This window comes from Schistocerca nitens, chromosome 6 (assembly GCF_023898315.1).
Source record: "Schistocerca nitens isolate TAMUIC-IGC-003100 chromosome 6, iqSchNite1.1, whole genome shotgun sequence".
In the NCBI taxonomy this organism is placed as follows: Eukaryota; Metazoa; Arthropoda; class Insecta; order Orthoptera; family Acrididae; genus Schistocerca; species Schistocerca nitens.
The window spans coordinates 404,883,876-404,905,681 of NC_064619.1; the positions used below are offsets into that span (position 1 = coordinate 404,883,876).

Genomic DNA, 21,806 nt, shown 5'->3' on the forward strand with positions numbered 1-21,806 from the left:
TGAATACGGCGGGTGGGGTAGCAGCTCCCAGCCAAGTGTTTTGATTGTATCCTGAACCAGTTTTGCTTTGTGTGAAGGTGCATTGTCGTGTAAAAACAATACTTTGCCATGTCTTCTGGCCCATTCTGGTATTTTTTCGATCAATGCATAGTTCAAATTGGTCATTTGTTGTCTGTAGCAATTAGTATTCACAGTTTCACCGGGTTTTAGATGCTCACGATACACCACACCTTTCTGATCCCACCAAACACAGAGCATTGTCTTCTTGCCGAATCGATCTGGTTTTGCAGTCGATGTTGATGGTTGTCCCGGATTAACACATGGTTTTTCCCATTTAGGATTCTTAAAATAATCCATTTTTCATCGCCAGTAACAATTCGATGCAAAACTGATTTTATTTCATGTCTTTGAAGCAAAATTTGACAAATGGTTTTTCGGTTTTCCATCTGTCTTTCATTAAATTCAAATGGCACCTATTTTCCACACTTTTGGATCTTTCCCATAGCTTTCAAACGGTCAGAAATTGTTTGTTGTGCAACATTTAGCACTGCTGCCATTTGCTTCTGACTCAAAGTGTCATCTACATCCAATATTGCTTGCAATTCAGTGTCTTCGAACTTTTTTGGTGGCCTTCCACGTTCTTCATTTCTTACATCAAAATCATTATTTCTGAACCATTGAAACCATCTTTTGCATGTTGCTTCTGATGGAGTATGATCACCACATGCCTCGACAAGTATTCGATGCGACTCTGCAGCACTTTTTTTCAAATGAAAAGAAAAAATTAATGCTTTCCGCAAATCATCACTTTCTGTTAACATGATGAAAACATATGATGTTGTTTGTTCCATGACTTGATGTATATTAAATATCTTTGACAGATGTCATACCAACCAAACAAAAAAAAATTAAGGCTCGTTCACAACAAATGTTCCCTATCGACACATTTATATCTTAACGCTCATTTCATACCGATACACCTGGTATTCACAGATACATCATATGAATTCACAATAGCGAATAATGACTACCATCAGCTGCAGAATGAAATGACGATAATGTAAGTCTGCAGGACCAGGACTCGAACCTGGATTTCCCACTTATCGCAAGTGGTCGGCTTACCAGTTGGCTATCCGTGCACGATTCATGGGCAGACCCAAACTTCCATATGTTGTCAACCATACATCTACGATCTGTACTCACCCATCCATTATGTGTATTCCCGTACAGATCAGATATTGTACCTCAAGTAAAACATCTGATCTGTATGGGAATAAACTTAACGTATGTGTGAGTACAGATCGTAGATGTATGGTTGACAACATGTGGAAGTTTGGGTCGGGCCGTGAGTCGTGCACAGATAGCCAAATGGTAAGGCGACCGATCATGATAAGTGGGAAATCCAGGTTCGAGTCCTGGTCCGGCATAGATTTTCATTGTCTTCATTCCATTCTACAGCTGACGGTAGTCACTATTCGCAATTGCGAATTCATCTGATGTGTCTCGTAATGACTGAGGTCGCCACAGTGCATTGTCATCAGAATAACACAGGCACTGGAATACCATATTCACAAATAGGTTATACACAAATGCAGGAGGTAAAAAAAAAAAAATTGCTTGACTGGAACAGTGTAAAAGGGTAGGACTGACTTGGCTAAGAAAATATGAAATAAAATTAAAAAGAAGAAAAGTGATGTATGTACTTTCAAGAAAGAAGACAGGATGATGATATCATTACGGTAAAATAAGGGAAAGCTACTGATGCTGAACACATGCCACAGGCTAACAAAAATCAGATGCAGCAAAGAATGCAAAGTGCTTGCATAACAACTGGAAAAAAAGGAAAAAAGAAATCAAATGCATCAAATAAGAGTTCACACTTCCACTACTACATTCAAAACAATAATGGAGGAATGTCTTAATGAAGTTCAAAGCAAAAAACCACAAGGAAGTGGCTATGTATTGTCCACAGGTACTGCATAGCAGGTAAGAAGCAGGAAACTATACTTCATTACTGTTTTCCCTTGCCACGAACACAACAGATTGTGTTATATCTAGCAACTGGAAGATGTTAGGTGGGCAAAAGAAACTGTACTTTACTGCAAAACATGTACACAAAATCCACGATTTTAGCCTAAAGACTGTCTGGATGTACCATATGTTGGAGAAATAGAAATTATAAAAAATCTTGAGGAACATTATTACGAACACAAGACATCTTCAAGCATACACAGGTGTCTTTGAGAACCCTTGGTTAATACAGAGTGCTGTATTTTACTTGGAGTAAAACAAGACCACTTGTGGTTAAAAACTGGAATGATCTCCACTTAAAAAAAATAAAAAAAAAAGAAAGGGTCACATGAAACACAAGTTGTACTGGCACTCTACAGAATACTGTTGCTAGAAAAAGAGATTCATCTCCTGTGTCTTTAATACAGAGCAAATGAACTGCATCAGGTACAGCAGCCTTTCCTCTATCAACCACCTTGTTGTTTGGAATTCCATGCTCACTTATTTTGATATCTGTTATTTTCACAAATTTTCAATGGCTCAAAATAGGAACTATGTGCATGTTCTTCAGTGAGGCTACTCTGAAATACTTTCAATGTATTATCTTACATACCAGTGCCTGCCTGCCTGCCTGCCTGCCTGCCTCCCTCCCTCCCTCCCTCCCTCCCTCCCTCCCACCCTACGCAAATGCAAGTACATGTGGGTACACAAATATCTGACAGAAGCACCTAATTTAGAAAACCTAGCTATAACGTCATCTTCATTATGTGCCTCTCTACATCTAAATGATAAAGGAAGGTAGAATCAGAAAATTAAAGAAACATGCACAAAGGAAAGTAAGCACTCAAACTGCAATCAATACCTGTTGTGTATAACTTAGTTTTTAGAAGCCTATTAAAAGGACGTACTTTATTAATCTGCAATAATAATGTCACATTTCTTCACACAGCACAATAGCACCACAAAAACTATACCTTATTAATAAAAATTAACATTCTTACCTTGACTAGAAAATCAAACAGCCTTGCATATACACCTTTGGCTAAAGCATTTCTAGTATACACAGCCTGCTCCACATTCAACGTAACATCAATGGTATCTGACTGACTGCCCCACTTGCTATCAAAGCGTCGGCTTATTAACTTGTTATTTAGATGTCCTTGATCTACCTGGAACAGGTAGGCAGGGAAATCAAGATCTGAAACAGAATATGTAAAAAAACACTGGACATCAATAACCTCCCCACATTCGACAGAGAAGACAATGCAATGAATTCCACCAATGTATTAAGCCTAAATAAAAATTTTAGTAACCTTGGTACAAGACAATAAAATGTATTTATCAGAAGTCTTGACCTCCAGGTTACAATATGTCTTAAGCAATATCTAAGAGTACTTTCTTCTTCCTGTTGGTTCAGTAAACCTCAAGTGAGAATTTGTGAATTATAACACCATGTGACACTAACTCAAAAGTCTTTAAGTACGTTACCACCTGTGATTAACTTCTTTTGACTTAGTAACTACTAGTTGAGAGTAACAATAACATATCTGTGGAAAAGCTATAATCTGATATAAATGCAATCCATAAGCATCTTTTTTTAAAACACATAGCAGCACTGAAAAATTTGTATTTTATTTAAAATGTTTGAAGTCAGTATTAGAAAGCAAGCAAGGATATCAACAGTAAGTATACATGCCGCGGAAACAGCATGTGCATGCAGTACATGGTAGTGAAAAGTCTGCCAGTATCATTCAGGGGGGGGGGGGGGGGGGGGAGGTCACCTCTGCATCACTGATATGATCAGTCCTGGTGAAAGAGTAAACAGCTGGTGTACATACAAGTATTTTGGAAAATGCCTTTCACCACACATGGGTGAACATGGGGCTCATTATCGGACAACCCCTACATGTTCCCATGTTGACCCTTTCGTCTTCTCCAATTCTTCCCCCTCCCTTTCCTCCACCATCCCTCAGTGCAGCCTCCAGAAGCTGCACCTAGCACCCCTATCCCGTCACCGCAATGTCCCTGCATGCTCCCAAAGACAGCACTAGCATCTTCGCCATACTTAACCTGCTATCCTTCCCCCTCTCTGCCCCTTGCCGCCTCCTCACCCCCACCATTCATCCAAGCAGAATGATGCTCATGTCAGACACAGTCGGGCCTAAGTGGTTGGAAACTATAAGTCGTGTGTGTGAGTTGTTGCTGTTGCTGTTATTGTTGTTGTGTAAATGTTTCAGGAAGAGCTTTGTCAGAAAGGTTAAATGTTTCCAGTATTCTTTTCTCTGTGCCTGTCTGCGATTCAACACCTCCTCTATGTGGTGAATATGAACCTATACTTTCCATATTGCTGTTATTTCATCCTAGACTTTACATTGTTTGATTTCACACAATTCTGCCAGTTAATGAGTAATTTGATTCTTTCTAAGTCCGTGAAGACTTTCCTTCATGATGGGATTTATGGGGCACAGGGTGGGAATTAATGATTCAAAGGAAGGATGAATAGACTCTTGCAGTGTTGAGCCATACTTCCTTTAATGACAGCACTGAGAGCTGACAATTAGCTAAGTAATTGGACTGGTAGGTGTAATTACTATGTGTATTAAAAGCAAAATTTACTACAGAAAATTGCAGAATTTCAAAAGGACCAAATAATCAGCTATGCTACCTCTTGCCCTCACTGCAGAGGTGAATGACCTGCCCCTGCTTTTCAACTTTCCCTCACATCTCTCTCTCCCCTCCCTGAGGGAGGCACTAACAATTATCACAGCTAGACTTTTTTTCTATTTTTAAATATATTTATTGGTAGTACTGGGATTTTGAACTCCTGAAGGGAAATACTGGAAACCTAACTCTTACATAAGTTTGTCCATTCACTGAAGTCAAACACGAGATGTAGAAGCCCAAAGATCACTGCAATTATGCCATGTACTGATGAAGAAGAAACCTGCATCTTATCATTACACTATTGAGTGTAAAAAAGATGTGATCCATTCTTAACTCATTTGTTGTTGTTGCTACTGTTGTTTTTTCCAGTATGAAGACTTGTCTGATGCAGCTCTCCACTAAAGTCTATTCTGTTCAAGTCTCTTCATCTACGAGTAACTGCTGAACCCAAAATCCATTTGAACCTGTTTACTACAATCTTGATCATGCAGTGTTTCATCGATGATTCATACTGATATTAATATGAACCAATACAGCTGTGTTAATATACATTATTTATGAAACAATCGGTTTCGTTCAATGGCCATCAACAAGTGTCGTAATAAACTTACATTAATACAGCTGTGGTGGTTCGTATTAATATTAATTGTTTACTGTCGTTGGGTCTAAGACTCCCTCTACAATTTTTGCCCTGTACACTTCACTCCTTTACCAAATTAACTATTTCTTGGTGTCTCGGGATATGTCTGTTAACTGAACTCTTGTTTAAATGAAATAGTGCCATCAAGCACTATTCTCCAAGATCTGATTCACTACCTCTTCATTAAGTACCCAACTTACCAATCTAATCTTTACCATTATTGTGTAGTACCACACTTCAAAAGTTTCTGTTCCCTTTCTCTGTGTGCTGTTTATCAACAAATACATTTATGTTCGATGCTAACACATCTGTTTTTTCAAAGAAAAGTTTCTTGCTGCTGCCATTCTACATTTTATATTCTCTTTAATCTGCCATTTTAAGTTATTTTGGTATCAAACAGCAAGAAATCTACTACTTCCAGTATCTTATTTACTAATCCATTACCCTCAGCATCATGTAACTTAATTCAACTACATTCCATTATCAGTGATTTTTTTACTGATTTTCATCTTATAACCTATTTTCAAGACATGGCACATATTGTCCAACTGAGCTTTGAAATGCTTTGCCTCCATTAAGAGAACTACAATGTCATCAGCAAACCTTCATTTCTTCTCCATGAATTTTAATTATTTTTCCTTAGTTTCCTTTAGTGCTTGTTCAAGGTATAAAAATAACACTGAGAGGAGATGACAACCCTGACTCCCCCTCTTCTCCATTTCTGCCTTCTTTTCATGCACCTAGATTCTTAGATCTGCAAAAGTCGTAAATAATCTTTTGCTCCCTGTATTTTCTCTCTGATACCTTCTACATTTCAGAGTATCTATTCCAATCAACATTCACAAAAGCCTTTTCTAAATCAACAAATGATGTAAATGTAGGTTTTCCTTTCTTCATTCTCTCTTCTAAGGCACGTTGTAGGGTAAGTGTTGCATTGCAGTTCCTACATTTGTCCATAACCCAAACCATTCTTCCACCAGGTCAGCTTCTGCTGGATGTTCCACTCTTCTGTAAATAGTTCGTGTCAGTATTTTGCAATAATGGCGTATTGAATTGATGCTTCAGTAATATTCACACCTGTCAGGACCTGCTTCTTTGGAAACTAAATTATTACATTCTTCTTGAAGTCTGAGGATATTTCATATGTCATACATCCTGCATACTGGGTGGGGTAGCTCTGTAATGGATGGTTCTCTGAAGGATCCTAATAATTCTGAGGGAATATCATTTACTTCAGGAGCTCTGTTTCAGTTTTGATCTTTCAGTGCTCTGTCAAATTATTCTCAAAGCATTAAATATATTATTTATGATGTGAGGTTTCATGTTTCAGCACACTAAGCTGTTTTTCCTATCATATTGAAACCTATTACAGTGTGAACGTATGTGAATCACTGTGTGATGTTTTCTGCCACGACATATATGAACTTTGCTGGATCAGTTACATCACAGAAATCTATACCAAACAGATAACATTTTTTGTAAATACCATGCCAAGAAGTAGTTGCTTCTGGTGATTTCTTGACAAGTTGGAGCTTATGGGCACTCAATGGCATTTCTTGACAAGTTTTATTGGCAAAGTGTTGAAATTTATTAATTGCTCATTTGTATTTTTGTCCTCTGCCAGTCCGCATGATGATCAACTAAATGTGAACCACACAAAAAATACAGTTTTTAACACCGCTGAGACATGTTCACAGAAGCCGGCCGAAGTGGCCGTGCGGTTAAAGGCGCTGCAGTCTGGAACCGCAAGACCGCTACGGTCGCAGGTTCGAATCCTGCCTTGGGCATGGATGTTTGTGATGTCCTTAGGTTAGTTAGGTTTAACTAGTTCTAAGTTCTAGGGGACTAATGACCTCAGCAGTTGAGTCCCATAGTGCTCAGAGCCATTTGAACCATGTTCACAGAAATTCATTAAGCTGTAAAGGACCACAATTCCAATTTCTTTTTCTTTTTTTCCTTTCCCTTCTTTCATGACTCTTAAATTATATGTTTGCAGTAGTTAAATTGTGTTTTGCGCAAAATTCTAACAGATCACTCATTCTTCTATTCTTTCACCCAGACCATTATCTCCTACTGTCTCTACCACTGTCCCCTCTCTCCACTATTGTTTCCAGTTGCCTCATCACAAGTTTCCATCTCCAATAATGTACAAAACAATTCCTTTAGTCCCACCACACTTTTTTTTATATCTTCCTCACCTATGGAGCTAAAAGACAAGCACTTTTACTACTCCAGAGGATCATTGTTTCTTGCCTATATTTTCTACGATAATCCTTTCACTATGCTGTGTGACCTCAAGCTTCCCTGCTGGATCAGTTGTTTGTATTGCTCTTGGGTGTCCAGCCTGCTGCAATCATTTAAGAAACACAATATTTCTACAGCTTACCTTGTCATCATTTCAGGTGGTATCTGAAGAATGAACATCTTTGGTACATCATGCCTCCTTTACACTCTTCTTGCTCCCCACATTTTCCCTCACTACCTGGTCACAGGCCTCATCTGGCGGAGTGGTGGGGAGACATGACCACAGAATAATGGGTGCAAACTCCAGGCCCTCAGTGCTTCTCGCTGTTGGCTGATGTTGTGACTTCAGATGGCTGAGCATCAAGTCCAACGCTCCATCGTGGAATGACAGTCTCTATTGATCACTCTTAGTTCAACAGCCTCCTTTACAACGCAATCCCATAATGACAAGCCCCATCATAACACATCCATTTGTTTATATTTCATTGATTTCCCTGCAGCTATGCAGTGTCCTGCAATGACAGATTTTTTTGGTTGCTTGTGTTCAGTGTACCTCCTATGCTCCTGGCATCTTTTTTCAATTGTCAGTACAGTCTGCCCAAAGTATGCCTTACCCCATTTGCACGACATACGGTACACATTCAGTTTATGACACCCCAATTTATCTTTCATTTCATCTAACACAGCATGTATTTTTAAAGATGGATGGAAAATGCATTTAATGTTATGTTGAACCAAGATACTGCCTATCTTGTTCAATACCTTGTCAGTGTTCAGCAGATATGCCACTGTCTTATTCTTCAGTCGTAGTAGTCTATTTAGTGGACCTGCATCTTCTGCCTGAAAGCAATTCAGATTTTCCTCCTGCCACAAGCATCTTTTTGAATATGTTCTTAAGGTAGTTAAGGTCCATTAGTAGGCTTTCTTCATCCGATATTGTACGAGCCATGTGGAACAGCGTATGTGTAGCACATCCTCACACTGTGAAGAATCATAGCAGCTGGAGGTTTAGAAATACCAGTCAGTGTAAGTGACTTTCCGGTCTCATAATGCCACTGCCTTGTGCTTCAATAGGGCATCCAAAAAGGGGAGTTTGCAATTCTCTTCCACCTCCATGGTGATCTGATACTGTGGTGTAGGGAGTTCAGATGTGGGAGAAACTCGTGAAGCTTTTCACTCCCATGTTGCCACATCACAAATGTGTAATCAACATGCAATCTTCAGTGCAGATTTTTCCCAGCCTTTCTCTTCAAAATCCTTCATGAACACGTCCGGCACAACAGGTGACTAAGGGCACCCCATGTCACTACTGAGTAGCAAGAATATAACGTGAGGGTGAATTTGAAGAGAGTTGTCACTGTGGAGCTGAATTTCTCCCTGATCAACTTACGAGAATCATAAAACGGCGCTCTGGTAGAAAGGGTGACCAAATCCAAGATCATCATAAGGTTCTTCTTACAAAGGCACAGTTCTTGCAGCCATTGAATAAAATAGACATGAATATTAAATATAATATTTGGAATGAAAGAGAAGCTCCATGTACTGAAAATGGAACTGCAATGCTAACACACACAAAAATAAAAAAATAAAGAGACAGCTAAACCTCCAATATTCATTTTTTCCCCTCTCTGCTCATCAGAGAAAATGACAAAAATAGGAGCAGAAATAAGAACAAGTGGGCTTTTTGGCCATTATAAGGAAGAAAACATCAATGCAAATTGAATCAGAGAAATATTGAAACACAGCAAACTAACAGCTGAGATTCAAATTTTAGAGTAAAAAAATACTAGTAAGTTTATGGTAATTTGAACACCGCAGATGAATGGTAATCTGAAAAGAAATCGCAAAATGCAAGTGGAAAACAAAGGTAAATGAAAGGGGAAAACTCGCACCACTTTTGTGTTGACAATGGCATCAAGTGGAGCTTTGATCTTTCAAGGGCAATCGATATCTGAAGATGCTCCCATTGGAAGAGTGAAATTAGTATTGGGACAGAGGACAATCGGGGAAATAAGAGTGGAGAAGGGGGGGGGGGGGGGGGGGATATGAAAAAGAGAATATTAAAAAGATAATTCTTAGAAAGGAGAAATACTTGCTGAAAAAAACAAAAAGAAAATAACAAAATAGAACAGAAATAGAGAAAGGTGGAATGCTAAAACCAACAATGAATTTTTTAGCACATGAAACAAATGCTATGATGGAGAATAAAAGAAAGACACCAGTAAGAGTTTAGTTGGGGACAGCTGGGTGGAATGGGGCAAGAAAAGAAAGGAGTAAGGGGGAGGTGGCACATGGAATACAAGGGCTAACAAAGGCTGAGACCATATGAGTGATGAAAATGAAGGATATAGTAAAACCTGATTTAAAACTCGCTAATGAAATCCCACTTTTAACGAATATTTCCATCAGTCCCAGCGAAACTCCCATAACAGCAATGTTATTTCTCCCTGCTTTTAACGCGCCCCACTTTAAGAAAAAGTCCACTTTTAAGGAATAAACATGAAACTTTTGCAAACTGAAATCCTTTCCTTATGTAATTCATAACATGCTGTTGAGAGATTCTGATTTGTTTTCACTTCACACAGGTCGAAATTTTTGTTATGGAATGCAGGAAATGGTAATTGATTCAACATGCTGATGTGTGCCTACATTGTAGTAAATATCTTGACTTCCCTTTTACTGATACCAACAGATGTGTTGAAAGAATCGAGATCAATTTTCATGTGGTTTAGGTCATGCAAGACCGAGAAAGACAGGCCACATTGCATACATTACAGCACATGACACTACAGGTCTTCTGAGTGCCAGGAGACGCCCCCGGTGTGGAGCAAATAACTATTTCAGGCAACTTTAATAATTCTTAATTGTGTGTTTAAAAGTATGTACGCCCCCAATAGCACACAACAAAGTTAAGACCTTCAGTGGGTACCTTTCCACTGAGGCACTGATCTCCTGGGGGCTCTGCATGGAGCCAAGCATTTGCGAAATATGGTGGGCAAGGTGACTAATGTGATGTCAAAAGTTCATTGCAGGGCCCATATTTCTCATGGGCCCCAGGTCCCATGATCTGACACCACGAATATGAAATGCAAAAAGCGTAGTTGTTTGGTTACTGAATTGTCTACATTACCACCTTAATTTTTGTGGAGTTATGGCCTGCAAGTGTATAGGAAATTTACAGTTCAGCAAAAGCTGACAATGACAATCTTAAATGAATCTTTCCAATAGGGCAAAGAAATACGATTCTACATGTGACGTATATTCAAAAATAAGTGAGTGTTCTTAAATGTCAAAGCTAACGATTGCTGTGGATCCAAAAAGGAACGTCATTCATATGTCCACATTCAATGAGGTGGAAAATATTATAAAATAATTTCAAGGACTGAGAAGTGGAAGAATTCCTATAAGAGGAACCATACTGCAAGAGAAGTCATGAAATTGTTCTGAAGATCAGCATTGAAAATTTCTGTACATCGAAGGGCTGGTTGAATTGATATAAAAGACACCATAAGCTGTCATTTCAAAGTATAAGTGCAGAAAGTGAGACCCTGGTAACAGGAAGTGTGAACTACTGGAAGAACATCATATTTCCATGACTGATACAGGGTAACAGCCCACGTCCATTTTGAACACTGATCAAATGTGTCTTTTATAATTTACTTCCTGCAAAATCATATTCTTAAGTGAGAAAAATGGCACAGAGGGAAAAAATTACAGAAAGGATGACGACACTATTGTGCATAAATAGTGATGGAAGTGAAAAGTCCCGCCACTGTTAATTCCCAGATCTTTCCAACGTAAAAAGCACTTCTTTGTACTTACGAGTACAACAATAGTCCCTGGAGATGTCAGAAAGCTTAATGACTTTTTCTGTCGTTTAGATGCCAAGGAGGGTGCAGCAGGAAGTAAAATTGTACTACTTATTGATATATGCACCGTACATACCAAGGAGACAAAATTTCAGAATAAGTATATGTTTTGTTCCTTCCTCCAAACTGCCCAGGTCATCTTCAGCCTCTAAACTTATGCATAAAACACTGTTAAATCCAAATACAGAGAAGCATTTGGGTATAAGTCAGTTTCATTCTTTGAGAGGAAGAAACTGATGAGACTCAGCGCTGTACAGGTTATGCATATGTTTGTTGTTGCCTGGAATTCTGTAACACAACAGAATGTGTTAAATTGTTCCACATTAGTTGCTGTTGAAGACAACAGTCTTCCAGATGAAAAATAGATTAGAGAAATTGGTATTTCTGAAAATACAACATTCCACGACACTTTTTGTTGCGATAATGACATCCTGACTTCCCCACCCACGACTGATGCAAGTAAAATGCTTATGAGGAATACAGGTAGGAGCAGGCAATGGCACTGATGAAGAAGAAGAAGAAAAAGAAGAAGAAGAAGAAAAGGGGAGAGCAATGCATCCATTTTTGTTGCTGATGTACAAGGAACTGATACTGTCAGGAATTACTTTTCCTCTTATAATGTAGATTAATCAGTTCTAACTAATGTCAACCAGCTGGAGCAACAACTTCTTTCACTAAAATATGCTGGAAGGACAAAATAAACCACACTTATTGATTTTTTAAAAATAAAATATATGTTCTGTGAAAAGTGTAATATTTATATACTTGCTGCATTTAAATTTATATCACAGAATATTGCTGATTTTGTGATTAAAAAGCACTTGTATCACCTAAGCAAGATCGATTTACGATTCTGGGTCACTCCTCCTGTGTACCAGGCAAAATCCCTATTTACAGAAAAATATTTGGGTTCTCAAAGATTATTTAAAAAGGGGTTTCACTGTATTTTGCAAGAAGCGTTCTCACCTGTGCAATGTAGAAAACCTGTTGTTGGGAAGAAAATATTTTTAATCACTATGAAACTCGACCGGTATGAGCAAAACAAATTATAAAGTAGTGCAAAATACCATAAGGGTGGCATTCCCTCAGCAATGCATTACTACAATTGTCAAATTCCCTACACACATTCTCACTTCAAATGTGAATTGATTAGCAAAGTTTCATTCTTTTCAACTATGGCACATCTGTTGAAAATCAGCAAAATTTCCTAGCTAATGTTAGACCCAGTTTCAAATTATCATTCATTGCTCTATGCACTGCTGTTGCAATATATTTTTGAGGAGACCAACACAACAACAACACATAAATAGTCGAACAGTCCATAGGTGTACTGCCAGTCCATAGTGTCCAACGGGCACAATAATTCGGCGATCAGACATGTCGCCATCATCAGGTGCCCTCAGGAGCTCAGTTCGTCAGCACACCTGACGATGGCGATATGTCTAATCGCCGAAATACTGTGCCTGTTTGACACTAAGGACAGGCAGTACACCCATGGACTGTTCGAGCAAGAAATACGCCGGGAGACACTGAAGAATCACAAAATATAAATGGACTACAAAAGCAGTACGTCTCAATACTCACATCTGTTATCAGAAACTTGTGCATAATTCCCTCGTTCTTCAAACATAATATTCCCTAGATGAAGAACACCAGCCACAACACGAAAAACATCAGTCTGGAGGTTTTCTGCCATGCCCATTACACTCATTGCTGAAAAAAAATTGCTTATTTCTGAATTCTGATACAACAGGGAGAGCCGATTATCATTATTTGGCTGCATCATTAGCAAAGGAAAATATGAGTTAAAGCCACCACATACAGAGCAAGTAAAGGACAGAGGACATTTAAGCGAAAAAGTCACAATTATTGTAGTTAGATATCAGGAGTTCTTGCAGTTCTGATGAAATTAAATTTAGTGGCTATTCTATAACGCCCTCTTTACTTTTTTATGTGCCAGTTCACTGGTTCCTCTGAAAAGAGAAATGACATTTTTGCTCATGCCATTTTTTCACCTTCCACCCATGATTGCAAATCATAATATTACATAATTAGCAGTGAATACAAAATAGAAATAATTTTACATTTTGAAAGTTGTATGTAGAATGTACAAAATAAACAAAATTAAAAATTCTTACACTGAAAATTCACTCTTTCCCCTCAACTGCTCTCTGATATGTTACACTCCTTCATTTATCACACTAGAGCACCAGAGGAGTGGAGAAGGAGGGTGATAGGCAAGAGTAGAACAAGAAGGCAATAAGAGTCTATTCATTTGTGAATCACAACCAGGGTGGCTACTCAAACTTGGGGGAAGAAAAAAAAATTATTCCTTGAGAATTCCTGGTGTGAGGAGGAAGATGGTGCAAGAAGATCCTGATAAATTAATTGGGGGGGGGGGGGGGTGCAGCATGTGACATAATGACTTTTCTCTTTTCTTTTCTCTCAGCTGAGCCATATCTCAGCCATAAGCAGTAGTTAACCTGCAGTTTTTAAACATCAATGACTTATATAGAATAATGTTCATATAATTAACACTCTTTGAAATATTACGTATTTTAAAGTTAGTGAATTTTAAAACTCAAAATGTGTACATCTGAGCAAAAATGCTAGGGAAAAAATTATGTGCATAACAGCCTATCAGAAAACTTATCCGACAAAGAGAGGGAAAAATACCATACTATAATGCTACAGAAAACATACCTCCTAATTCTGATGAAGTACTGCCAATTTCTGCTCATATTCACAATATATTGTAAATACTGGAAAACAACAAACAATAAGGAGAATTTTAGGCATCGTAGAATATGAGGAACTTCTAACCCTGGGCATTAAGTTGCTCGGTACTCAACATGTGGCTGTTAGTGTCCACACAAAATTGTTATTGGATGAGTGAGTTTAAAACTTGTTAAGAACACTACCATTCAACGTATGAAAGGATCAGGGACAATCATGGGATAAAATATTTTCTCAATAAAACATCCAACAGTAATAGTGTAAAATTTTTAAAACTGTTTATTGGATACATGTAGCTACATGACTCATCCAATCTATACCAAATATTAATTGAAGTCTTCCACTGAATTTTTCTGTTTGTATGTGAAGGCTAATCTCGAACTGGTTTGGGAATTTTCATACGGTTTTTGTTAATAGACAGAATGATTCACGAGGAAGGTCTTTGTATATAACTGCCCACTACACCAGACAAGTCATCCAGCCATAGGTACTTAGTGCTACCCATACGAAGCTTGATAGGTCATCACTGCAATCTAAAATACAGGGTATATCTCTAGCCAAGCAATTAAATGTCCCATCTTCAGCATACAAAATATACTCAAATAAATAAGGTGCAATGCACTATCAATGCCCTATGAGTCACAATCTGAAGAAAGTTCATGTTGTACCAGGGAGGCATTGTTATGAAGTGCAGAGGAGAATAAGAATAACTTCTTATAACATGGGTCCACAGCCAATATGAATTGTTTAAAAGATGTCATTTTCACTTATGGCTGTAGATGTTTTTATTGTACTATTTAAATTTTGGCATTATGTCACTGTCAAGCATTTGATCCCTAGACACAAACAGGGGGCAATGTATGCAATGCTTGACAATGGTCTAATGCTGAAATTGCAATAGCAGATTACAAACTTTTAATGCCATAAGTGAAAAGACATCCTCTAAGCAGAGCAAAAATAGCTTTGTCGATGGAGTTAATCACAGTCAGTCAATCTATTTAAAAATTTTAAGTGTCATCTCATTTGATCTTCAGACCTTCTCTTTCCCAAAAATATCCATGACTATATTCAGCAATGACACCACTGAATGCGAAAAGATTTCACAGAACATTATTACATTTTTTTCACAAGCCTGTTTGACTATTGCATCATTGGTCACATTTCAATGTGTTACAATACCCATCCAAATTTCTCTGTTTACATTTGTTTCACAGTGAGGAGCGGGATTCCTGGACAGCCTTCTCTGCTGAGACTAGTTCCCTGATACTGGGAAGAGCAATGAGTCTCAACAGATGAGGAAAGCTTTTGTACTGACACTTCTCATGTACTTGTCACTTGTGAGAACTTCAAAAAAAGCCCAGCTTCAAGTACAAGGCCTTCTGTTGGTAAACAAATCCTGAGAACATTATCTGGGAAGGAACTGAACAGCCAACTGAGTCCCCTCACTTGGAGCCATGTATGTAAATTATGGCATCTTCATGGCTTTTGTTCAGACAGGCTCCAACTGATGTCATGCACCAATTTCTTAGTGTGAAAGAGATTTAGATCCATTGCTTCATATCAGATATAGGACATCATTCAAAGCTGTGGACAGTAGCTCAATGCCCTGTACAAAACACGGTAAACTGATTTCACACAGCGATTAGTTATGGTCAATAGTTTCTGGAATACAAAGGATTGTTGTTACTGATTAACTTACAAGGTTGAACTGATAAATGATTAAAATGAAGCTTATCTTATTGGTCAACAGGAATCAAAAAATATGGGAAGAGTTTGGAAAGCATAGGAAAATATTTATGTCTTCTGGACAATACACCTGCCCACAACTGAGAAACTGAGTATGAATTATTAGTTGGAGCAGTTAAGGAAATTCAATTCCAGACAACTTTCACACCTGCAACTTGGCAATATAAAACCGTCAGTATCAGGCTGAGATTGTATTTTTAGCTCATCAAGTGCATGTCCTAACAATGCACAGAAACTGCAATACAATTAAATATTGACAGCACAGTAAAAATTTCTCTCCATACACAGATGTACCATCACGCCAAATCGTAAACGAGTTCACATGTTACAACCACTAATGTGTATGAACAACAAAGTGAAATTTTAAAAAAATGACAAAATTTCCAAATGCTGAATAGCTGGCATACACAAACCAAAAGTATAATGATAGTTTCAGCACACATTCTACCAAGCACCCATGAAATTGTACAGGCTAATCACAAAGAACTGAAAGTCAGTCTTAGTAGCACATGCCTTTCAATGTTTCCTGGAAATCATGAGCATCATTCGTTCCATCAACTTTATGGTTCCCACCATAGCTGAGGTATGTGTAGTAGTCTAATGATTCCAGTCCAAAATCACCTGCAAAAGAAGAGAAAATTCATGAATGCATCTTGTCTATGATCTCAAAATACATTTTTACATATCAGTCATTTCTTTGCTTCTAAGAACTGCATTAACTCGAGGGAGAAGATCTGTCAATTCCAGCACCTTTCCTAAGCCATTTATGGTAACCACAGGAAATCTAATCTGGATGGTTGTACAGGGATTTGTACTGCGAACTCCCATTGTAAGTAGACCACTTTGCTCAGTTACATCTTAAGATCTTTCAAGTGGGAAATAGATGAGGGGCAAGGAGAATGGCGAAGGCAGAAGGAATGGGGAGTTGCAAGGCCATGGGAATGGATGACAGCTTGGGGAAAGGGGGGGGGGGGGGAGAGTGGACGACTGGAGGGGGATGAGGGCAGAGAAATAGAAGACTGGCCAGAGGCAAAAGGACAATGAAATTTTTGGTATAGCAATAGATCCACATCAAAAGATGAAGCAAATGATCATCATACTTTACACTGGTAAAATTAGCAGTGTATCCACGATATTCATGCATATGACTTTTGCCACTGTAGACTATGCCTGCAGGAATCTACCATGTCACCTGAACCTCACATTTGCGCCCTGGGTGATTTCTGTTTTACGGGCATTAGGCCATGGTTCAACCCGCATTTCTGTACCAAACATTTTGTCTACTAATGCACAACACCAGAAGCTATTAACACTAAGATGTGAGTTACAAAGTTAAACAAGCTCAGCAAGCCAAACTGTCAATTTGTAACATCGACAGACTGCTGCATAAGATCACAGAATTGTTTGACATGTGATTTGGACAAGAGATGGCATTGTTTGCTTTGTTTAGCACTAAAGCATACAACTTGGCTAATTTCAATACTCCTCCTTTTCTTTTAAAGTTGGTTTTTGCTTTTGAATTTCTGTGTCCTCTCTGTACATTCTAGCAGAGTAATGAGTGGATATTGACTAAACCATAGAATTTGCTGTGTTCCTGGAAACAGTACTATTAGAGATTTATCCATGTTTCCAGCCGACAATTACTCGTGTTCCTTACGCCAGGTGTTAACACTCCTTTTTGTAGTTACTATGTACACTTGAGACCATATGCAAGGATTTTTATATATTTCTGTTGTGGTTGAGTGGGAGGTATAGGTCCTTTGCAGTGTTCAAGTAATCACAGGCCTTTGTTGTTGGTTTGAACACTGTCATATTGTGTCTTCTTAGTACTCTGCTGGTGCTGTCTGTGACTTACATGCACAGGAGGAAAACTTCCCCTTTAGTTGTTTTGGAGGAAAACTTTTACTAGCTTTTTTTTCCATTAGAAACCCCACATCTTTTAGTACATAGGGCCTTATTCACCTCTCTGAGTAGCCGTTTCTTCTGAACATAGTTCTTAAGTGATCAAGCTCTTTTTCCATGGATTGCCATTCGCAGATTCTTTTAGTATGGTTCACCAATGTTTTGATCACCCCTCTTTTCTAATTGGGATAGTAATTTGGAATTTTTGTGAATGTGTATACTGGGTGAGTCACCTAAAATTAACACTGGAAACACCTCCAAAACCACAACAAATGCTGCATAACCAATTCTGCAGACTGAAAGTGGGGAGAGGGGCTGGTGTAATTAGTTAATACAAACCATTGAGAAATGCACAGAAATATGATTTTCAACATGTACTTATGTTGTTTTTTTTTTTTAATGAAAACCTGTTATTATTTGTAGCACAACTGAAAATAGAAAAAAAAACCTTAATCAATGCCCTTTGTTACACTGTAAAATGTTAATTACATTAAGAGTAATTTGTAACATAAAGCTGACATTTGAGTAACTCCTCAGCAGTTCAGTCGTTTGTATCAGAGAGAACTGAATTAATTAGAGGTACGAAAAAAAACAGTGATGTAATGTAAGTACAGAAGAGACATGAACAGCAAGTTATGTCCACATGCTAATATTTTTATTAGTCTTTTTCTCTGAAGAACACTATAGGGCACTGATTTGTTAGAAGAAAATGTACATTAACATGATAATGTAGTTAAACTTACAAATTTGTTTTTTGTTTTCAATTACAGAATGTGAAAGAGTGTGTCCTTACATTTCAAGCCAATAAATGTTCAAAGTTGTGCCCATCACTTGCAGCACACATCTGCAATCTACTGCTTAGTCAACGTCTTACACAACACAGTACATCTGTGTAGTATTGCCACAGGCTGCCTCAGTACGATGTTTCATATCCTCTAGGGTTGTAGGCAATCACAGTACACGTTCTCTTTTAACATATCCCATAGAAAGAAGTCTAAAGGGGTAAGATCAGGAGAACAGGCTGGCCAATTTATGCACCCGCCATGTCCTATGAAATGCCCAGCAAACAATATGTCAAGGATCAGCCTAGTGTTCCTCACAGAATATGCAAAAGCACCATCATGGTGATACCACATATGTCTACGCATTTCCAGCAAGACTTTTTCTAGTAATGTTGGCAGATCATTTTGTGGAAACTCTATGTATTTTGAAGCTGTTTGGGTGCCTTCAATGAAGTGAGGGCCAATGAGATGGTCACCAATTACTCCACACCATACATTTACATTCCACACTCACTGTCACTCTACCTGTCAAAGGCAGTGAGGATTGTCCACAGACCAGTAACGCATGTTTCGTAAATTCACTGCACCATGGTTTGTGAAACCTGCTTCATCGGTGAATAGGTAGAACTGCAACGCATTCTCTGTTAATACTCACTGACAGAAATGCACTAGATTATTAAAGTCATCTCCATGTAATTGCTGATGCAGCGACACATGATACGGGTGAAATTTGTAACAATGAAGTATGAGCATTACACTAATTTGACTCATCTCACTGCCTCTAGCGATGTCACATGTACTCGTGTAGATTCACGGCAACAGCAGCTAACACACAAACTGCACCTTCTTCTCCTATGATGGGTTTGTTATGGACCCGTTTGCGTGTTACAACCATACCTGTTGCATACAACTGTGTGTAGATGTTTTCAAATGTGCAGTGCGTTGGATGATCTCTGTCCGGGTACACGAGGCGCTGGAGGGGAAGTGGGTGAGGGGATCGCGCTATAGTTTTAACTAAGCGCGATCCGCTGGAAAGGTCTGCTTCCGGCGACGCCATTGCGGTTTATCGTGGCGCTACTTCCTGCCGCGCCCAGTTCTTATCAGTAACAACATCCGCTACTGAGGCAGCTGCAGGCTCATTCGACTTGAGGCAGCCGCACGATACACACAGCCATGCCGTACAGGAGGAGAATGTATAGAAGAAGGAGTAGAATGCCAGTATACAAGAGTGTTGATACGTTTTCAATTACTCCAAATGAAACTGGACAGCAAGAATTACTACAAGGACCCATCACTTTTGTTGCTTGCAAGATTCAATTTTCTTGTACTACAATAGAAGTAGTTAGTGGTAATTCATGGTTAACAGTTGCTATATTAAGAGGTACTGATAAACCTCTTGAAGGATTGGAGGCTTACAATGAAAGAGACATTATTAGTCATCGCACGTTTGCAGTTGGAGTTATACCCAACAGGAATTATGGAATATGTGTGGTTACAACAGACAAGCCATTTTCACTGTACACAAGGAATCGCAGGAGGATTAATGCAAATGAGAAGTTAAATGTTTGGTGCAAACTTTCTGGAGTGTTAACTAAATATATTGTTGTACAAGGAGATATTACTTTGTATTAACATTCCTAATAAAGAGAACCATCCTTATCTAGAGAACTGGGCGCGGCAGAAAAGGTGAAAGGAGTATATAGAGGGTCTATACAGGGGGGATGTTCTTGAGGACAATATTATGGAAATGGAAGAGGATGTAGATGAAGATGAAATGGGAGATATGATACTGCGTGAAGAGTTTGACAGAGCACTGAAAGACCTAAGTAGAAACAAAGGCCCGGGAGTAGACAACATTCGATTAGAACTACTGACAGCCTTGGTAGAGCCAGTCCTGACAAAACTCTACCATCTGGTGAGCAAGATGTATGAGACAGGGGAAATTCCCTCAGACTTCAAGAAGAATATAATAGTTCCAATCCCAAAGAAAGCAGGTGTTGACCGATGTGAAAATTACCGAACTATCAGTTTAATAAGTCACAGCTGCAAAATACTAATGCGAATTCTTTACAGACAAATGGAAAAACTGGTAGAAGCTGACCTCGGGGAAGATCAGTTTGGATTACGTAGAAATTTTTGAGCACATGAGACAATACTGACCCTACGACTTATCTTAGAAGAAAGATTAAGGAAAGGCAAACCTATGTTTCTAGCATTTGTAGACTTAGAGAAAGCTTTTGACAATGTTGACTGGAATACTCTCTTTCAAATTCTGCAGGTGGCAGGGGTAAAATACTGGGAGTGAAAGGCCATTTACAATTTGTACAGAAACCAGATGGCAGTTATGAGAGTCGAGGGGCATGAAAGGGAAGCAGTGGTTGGGAAGGGAGTGAGACAGGGTTGTGGCCTATCCCCGATGCTATTCAATCTGTATTTTGAGCAAGCAGTAAAGGAAACAAAAGAAAAGTTCGGAGTAGGTATTAAAATCCATGGAGAAGAAATAAAAACTTTGAGGTTCGCCGATGACATTGTAATTCCTTCAGAGACAGCAAAGGACTTGGAAGAGCAGTTATACGGAATGGACAGTGTCTTGAAAGGAGGGTATCAGATGAACATCAACAAAAGCAAAACAAGGATAATGGAATCTAGTCAAATTAAGTCGGGTGATGCTGAGGGAATTAGATTAGGAAATGAGACACTTAAAGTAGTAAAGGAGTTTTGCTATTTGGGGAGCAAAATAACTGATGATGGTCGAAGTAGAGAGGATATAAAATGTAGACTGGCAATGGAAAGGAAAGCATTTCTGAAGAAGAGAAATTTGTTAACATCGAGTATAGATTTAAGTGTCAGGAAGTCATTTCTGAAAGTATTTGTATGGAGTGTAGCCATGTATGGAAGTGAAACATGGACGATAAATAGTTTGGACAAGAAGAGAATAGAAGCTTTCGAAATGTGGTGCTACAGAAGAATGCTGAAGATTAGATGGGTAGATCACATAACTAATGAGGAGGTATTGAATAGATTTGGGGAGAAGAGGAGTTTGTGGCACAACTTGACCAGAAGAAGGGATTGGTTGGTAGGACATGTTCTGAGGCATCAAGGGATCACCAGTTTAGTACTGGAGGGCAGCGTGGAGGGTAAAAATCGTAGAGGGAGACCAAGGGATGAATACACTAAGCAGATTCAGAAGGATGTAGGTTGCAGTAGGTACTG

The 21,806-nt window shown here is 38.7% G+C and overlaps 1 protein-coding gene across 1 annotated transcript in view; it reads right to left on the bottom strand.

Annotated features, from left to right (window-relative positions):
- LOC126263654 (unconventional myosin-Ie-like) overlaps window positions 1-21,806 on the bottom strand; it is a 390,931-nt gene that overhangs the window by 318,237 nt on the left and 50,888 nt on the right. Inside the window, exons 7-9 of the mRNA XM_049960758.1 lie at window positions 16,423-16,530; window positions 13,012-13,140; window positions 3,012-3,208 (exon numbers count right to left, since the gene is read on the bottom strand). Coding sequence (XP_049816715.1) covers window positions 3,012-3,208; window positions 13,012-13,140; window positions 16,423-16,530 — 434 coding nt within the window. The remainder of the gene's footprint in view (window positions 1-3,011; window positions 3,209-13,011; window positions 13,141-16,422; window positions 16,531-21,806) is intronic.